Below are 5,729 nucleotides of genomic sequence, written 5' to 3'. Positions count from 1 at the left end.
GAAACTAAACAATAGAGTTCAGTAGTATTCCTAAGGCATGTATCCTAGATAGGATGGAAAACCTACAAAGATTTATCAAGCTTGATAGCTATTATCAATTTCTGTTGATTCATCCAGGGACAAATAATGCTGCCAAAAGTATCTAGAAAGGCATGGTCAAAATAAGGACCTCAGCAGTAGAGGTGACATTTTAATCATTGCTGATGATAAAAGGGCTTCTGAAGAGATTTGGGAAGTAAAGAGAGAGTTAAGAAGGTTTGGGGAGGACTTGGGACCTGGATCAGGGGCCTAGCTCACCCAAAGAATTGGAGGCTCATGATGAATCTTGTAAAGTATAAAGATATTTTATTAGAAGAGAGGAATAATGGCCAGGTACATATCACCTTATTGACTGTCCTGCCTGAGTAAGAGAAGACATGGTCTTTTGTATCTTTACAAAACAAAATGGAGGGAAGAGCATTACGAAAAACTAGGAGGGAAATGTAAGATATTTTGGAATAATGGGGTATAAGATATGAAGCACCCATCCATATCTTGTATATCATCTCGAAGACCTTGATATAGCTTATCAGTATACTGGGGTCATGTGCTGCCACACCTCATACCTGAGGTGGGAGAGTTGTTTTTCCCTTGGCCTTGGGGTAAGGAGCTTTAGGTTTCTTGGGGTCCCACTGCATTCCCATAACGAGAAGATGGTATTTGAGAAAAAGGTTTGTATTTCTGAACCTGGCTTAAGATATAAATACAGAATGTAATTAGGAAAAAAAAAAAGCAAATGCCCAATAATCAGGAAAAATTTAAAGAAAGGAGCTTACAATAAAACTCAGGGCTTTAGGTTTTTGTATACAAATGCACATAGTTTGGATAATAATGTATAATAGAGATCTAAATTCAAGGAAGCAAATTTGACCACAGAGGTATCACTGAGACTTGGTATGGGGTCCATGTCTAGAAAATCACTCTGAAAGGACATGTATCTTAAGACTAAAAGGGGAATGGAGATGAACAATGAATTAAGAAAAAATATTTATGTGAAAAAATCCAGGAGTCAGAAGGGGAAGCACAGTGAAAAAGCATTTGAGCTGCAGGAGAAAGAATATTGTTGTGGGAGTATACTATGGCTCAAACATACACAAGATCTTTGGAAACAGATCTTTTTAAAAGCCCTAGCAATGATGATACATTAGTAATAGCAAACTACACTTACCCAGACATCTACAGCTTTCTCTGCCCAAACAAGCGCAGCCAATAATTTTTTGGCTTGCCTTCCTAACTTTATCCTTGAAAGGGAAGCAACAAGGTGAGCTGTATTCTAGAGTTGATTCTAACAAAGAGAAACTGGCTACTGAAGAAGAAATGATAGCAACCTGGAAGAGAAGTGACCATTCCATCTTAAAGTTTATGAAAGATTAGCATTAGATAGGTGAACAGATTTCGGAATTCAGAGAAAGTAGGATCCCATGGAATAAAATTTTGCGAAGAAGTCGGCCCAGGAGGAATAGAAGGCTCTCAAGGACAAAATGCTGAAGATATGGAAAAGAAGCAATGCTGAGAAGGAAAAGAAGGCTATCTAAAAGTCTCATGTAGATGCACAAGGAACTCATTAACCAACTGATTTTTAAAAGGTAGAAGGTTGCAAGAAGGTTAGAGGTAATTGAAAGCAAACACAAAAGCACAGTATGGTACTATAAAAACAACAGTAAAAAGCAGTAAAGTTCGGAATAAGCTGAGACTGACCAGGAATATAAAGACAACAAAAAGATGTATTTAGCTTATATTGTTAAAAGAGAAGGATAAAAGATGGGGGTAGTACTACTGTCTAGAATGGATAAAGCTATGGTAACAATAGCAATAACAATAAACATATAACACTTTAAGGTTTCCAAAGTGCTTTACATCATCTCATTTGATCCTTAACAAAATTACTCAGTTCTTTATTTCTCTTCCAAATGGAATTGTCTTTGGACTGGAAAGGACAGAACAAAAAGTAGATAACAGATAATAGAAATAAGATAAGCAAAACTATATTGAGAACACGACTGAATAAATTCAAGTTACTAGGCACACATGAACTACTTTCCAGGGCACTTCATTTAACAGACTTAGAAGGATGTGATTGCTAAACCACTGGTCACTGATATTTGAAATAGTTGATATTTATATATTTCTTTTAGGATTTGCAAATCACTTTACAAGCATTATTTCATTTGAGTCTCATAACAACCCTGTGAAGTAAATACAGGTATATTTTAGTGATGAGGAAACAAATTCAGAGACATTACATGAGTTGCCCATGATCATATAACTAGTGTCAGAGAAAGGACTTGAAACCAGGTCTCTTCCAAATATCTAGAACTTTTTCCAGAATAGGAGTGCCCCAGACTTGGAGAAAGGTAATGTAATGATTTTCAACAAAGGACCAGAGAGAGTAACTTTGATACCTATCAAAACAATAGAATCTATTAGAAAATAAGTCATTCCTGACTATCTAGAAAAGGGTATAGTGCTCATAGCAAACCAGCATGGCATCAAGAACAGATCATGCCAAACTACCTCTTTTCCTTTTTTGATAGTGTTGCTATACTGATAGATTAAGAGGAATGCTAAGGATACAGTTTATCTAGATTGTTTAAATTATTTATTGAGATCTAAAAATTAACTTTTATTAGTTGAGTGACCAGGAATTGACAACTTAAAGATCATACATTTTAATGACACCAAGGCCTAGGCTCTGAGGTTTTGCTCAGCCTCTTCCAGCCCTTAAAGGGGTTTTATGGGAGAAGCATCATAAATAGAGACAAGGCAAGGTTAGCAGAATGGCTTCAGGTCATTACTTCCCAACCTTTGGACAAGCTGCTCACTTCTTGGCCAGGGTGGGGAAGAGACCAACATTTCACAAGAAAAAAAAAATCCAATAAATAATTCCATATAATACCATCCTACTATTACAAGTTTGAAAGTTTTTGTTCCAGGCTTATTTGCTTATGATCTAAGTTCTTTTCAATGTGTCCTTCACCTTCAATAAATAATCTAATTTCCTATGTATGAATATAATCAACCAAGCAATCTCTCTAATCACATAGTTCAAGAAAAATTCTCAAACTTTAACAGCTTCATCTGGCTGCTCTCCTGGAAGGGGAAATAAAATCACCCTGCTTCCCTCCTATAGAAGAGAAGGCCAAACCCATCCAGAGAGTAGAAAACATCTAAAATATAATTTATGACATTGAAATAAGCACAAAAGCAGCTGTTTTCCTTAACTGGCTCATTAAACAAAGTCACCCAAAGTGGGCAACTTTACCATTCAAACAAGTTTCTTTGGAAATTTCCCCTTCCTCAAAAACAGTAAGTAGTTCTTTAAAATGATCCATGATTGTGTCCAAAAGTCTATAAGGTCCAAATAAATGCTGCTTTGCCATCTCATGAACCAGGCTCAAGACTAGCATGGGAATTATTGGGATGAAGAGGTACAGTGGCTCCACGTGGTGTTACTTCAATAATTCCTGGTTTGTCGATGATGCGAGCTGTCTGGTTTCCTTTTTCCACAATGCCAATAATCCATGCTTGGTGACCCTCTCCATATTTAGGAGATTTAATTTCAGCACAGAAGCGAGCTGCATGCTCTCGGGGCAAACAAATCAGAAGACCCCCAGAAGTTTCTGCGGATGTTCCCTGGAGAAGACCAAAACGTCCACTGGCCTTACTAATCGCAGCCATCTTGGCAATGATGGGAAGATTGTGAATGACAAAGGATACTTGACTTCTTTGTTGCTTTGCAAGGTTCTGAGCATGTCCCAAGATTCCAAAGCCAGTGACATCAGTGGCAGCATGAGCATTAAAAGTGTGCATTAATCCAGCAGCAGTTCTATTCAGCATGGCCATATTAAACATAGCTTCCTGATAGGCCAATTCTACATCTTCTCTGGTTACCACCAACTTTATCTTATTCCACCTCTCTGGATTATCCAGCCACTGGTGGGCATTGACGGCCACTTGAGTTCCTAAAGGTTTGGTCAACACCAGCACATCCCCAGGAACTGCACTGTCTGGCATGATGAACTCATTAGGCTGACAGACCACAGTCGCCACCCCTCCAATTATGATCCAGGGGTTTACCACGGTCTGTCCCCCGGTCACTGAGGTCCCTCCTTCCTCGGCGGCGTCCCTAAAGCCTTTGATCATCAGAGGCATGATTTTTTCCCTCTCCTCCTCATTCATCTTCTGGCTGACGCTGAGTAACATCAGCATATTGTCACATTCGGTAATGCCCATGGCATAAAGGTCACTGAGCACATTGGCACAGGCGATTCGTCCCATCATGTAGGGGTCTTCAACCAAAGGGTAAAAGAAGTCGGTGGTCTGCACGAGCGAAAGCCCTCCGTGTCTCAGAGGGATCACACACGAGTCCATTCCTATGCCTAGGGTGGGGGAGGAGGGGCCGGCGCCCGCCGCGGAGGACACGAAGGGCCCGGCGTCCGGCCCCGGCTCTGGGACGACCGACCCCGCCGCCTCTTCCGCTGTGCTGTCCCCGAAGCCGAGGCCTAAGCCGGGGGCCCGCGGGGGCCGCTCCTCCGGCTGCGTCAGTCCCGCCAGGAGCGTGAGCAGCGCCTCCTGGGGGACCTTGCAGCCTCATCCCTTCATGTCGGAGAAGCTCGTCAGGCGCCAGTTCGGGCTCAGCCCCAGCGCCTGGGGCTCGAAAGGGCGATAGGAGCCCGCCAAGGAGCCGCCGATCGCGGGGGGGACGGCTCCGTTCCCAACCGTCGCTGCCGCCGCCGCAGCCATAGCGCCTGCTCAGTCCCCCCCGCCCGCGCCCGACTCTCGCGAGGTTACTGGTAACTGTCCTTTTACCGAGCGTTCCTTCCGCTGAGCTTCTGACGAGTAGAATGAGGGGAGCTGCTCATGCTACCTGGTGCGCGAGCTCCCGGGCTGCTGCCGAGCCCCCGACCAGGAGTGTTTCGTGCTGCCCGGGGCGCGAGTTCCTGGGCTGTGGCTGAGGGCTTCTCGTGCTGCGCCGGGGCACGGGCTGCCGCCGAGCTGGTCTCCTGCTGCCTAGTGCGCGAGCTCCCCGGCTGCTGCCGCAGAGCGCGCGACGACGAGTGGGAGGAGAGGATGCGGAATGCGCTGAACGGCCCCACGCAAAGAGCCCAGCTTTAACTGGCTCTGGGCCTTCTCGCTAAGAGGCTGCTGGTGCAAATTCCTCTAGGGGGAGGGACTGTGCTCCGAGGGCCCGCCGCGGTTTTATCAATGAGAAAGGCACTCAGGCAGTTAATCAGTTTATGATTGGCAGCCGGGTGTCGGCTAAGGAGCTGCCTAATTTTGCTGATAGGAAAATGTGAGGGGATTAAGTGACTTTCCCAGGATCACGTGAATCCTTTTTGGAGACTCAAATCCCGGACTGCCTCACTACCGGGTCTACCAAGTCCAGCCTACCCACTGCAGCTTGTCCGCAGGTGAAGCAAAGCTACAGCAGCAAGGATCCGAAAAGCTCTTGACCGACTGTATGAGTTAGGTCAGTTTAATACGATGAAATTTAGTAAAGACAAATAAAAAGTCTTTATGTTTTAAAAAAAATCAAATTTACAGATAATGGCAGTCCCCCTTTCCCCCCCCCCAAAAAAAAAGATCTGAGGCTTTTAGTGGACTGCAAACTCGGTATGAAACAACAGTGTGATATGACAGCCAAGAAAATATGATCTTCACTTGCATTAAGGGTCAAAGTGTCCAGCACT

The 5,729-nt window shown here is 43.8% G+C and overlaps 1 protein-coding gene across 1 annotated transcript; it reads right to left on the bottom strand.

Moving 5' to 3' along the window:
- Positions 1-325: 325 nt before the first annotated feature.
- On the bottom strand, positions 326-5,191 carry LOC122742349 (selenide, water dikinase 2-like). Its single transcript, XM_043986546.1, has one exon. The coding sequence runs from the start codon at positions 4,780-4,782 to the stop codon at positions 3,421-3,423; it is 1,362 nt and encodes a 453-aa protein (XP_043842481.1). The 5' UTR covers positions 4,783-5,191; the 3' UTR covers positions 326-3,420.
- Between the last annotated feature and the right edge of the window lie 538 nt (positions 5,192-5,729).

Source organism: Dromiciops gliroides, chromosome 1 (genome assembly GCF_019393635.1).
Source record: "Dromiciops gliroides isolate mDroGli1 chromosome 1, mDroGli1.pri, whole genome shotgun sequence".
Classification (NCBI taxonomy): domain Eukaryota; kingdom Metazoa; phylum Chordata; class Mammalia; order Microbiotheria; family Microbiotheriidae; genus Dromiciops; species Dromiciops gliroides.
The sequence above is the reverse complement of the archived record's forward strand: the minus strand, read 5'-3'. Positions and strand labels throughout refer to the sequence as shown.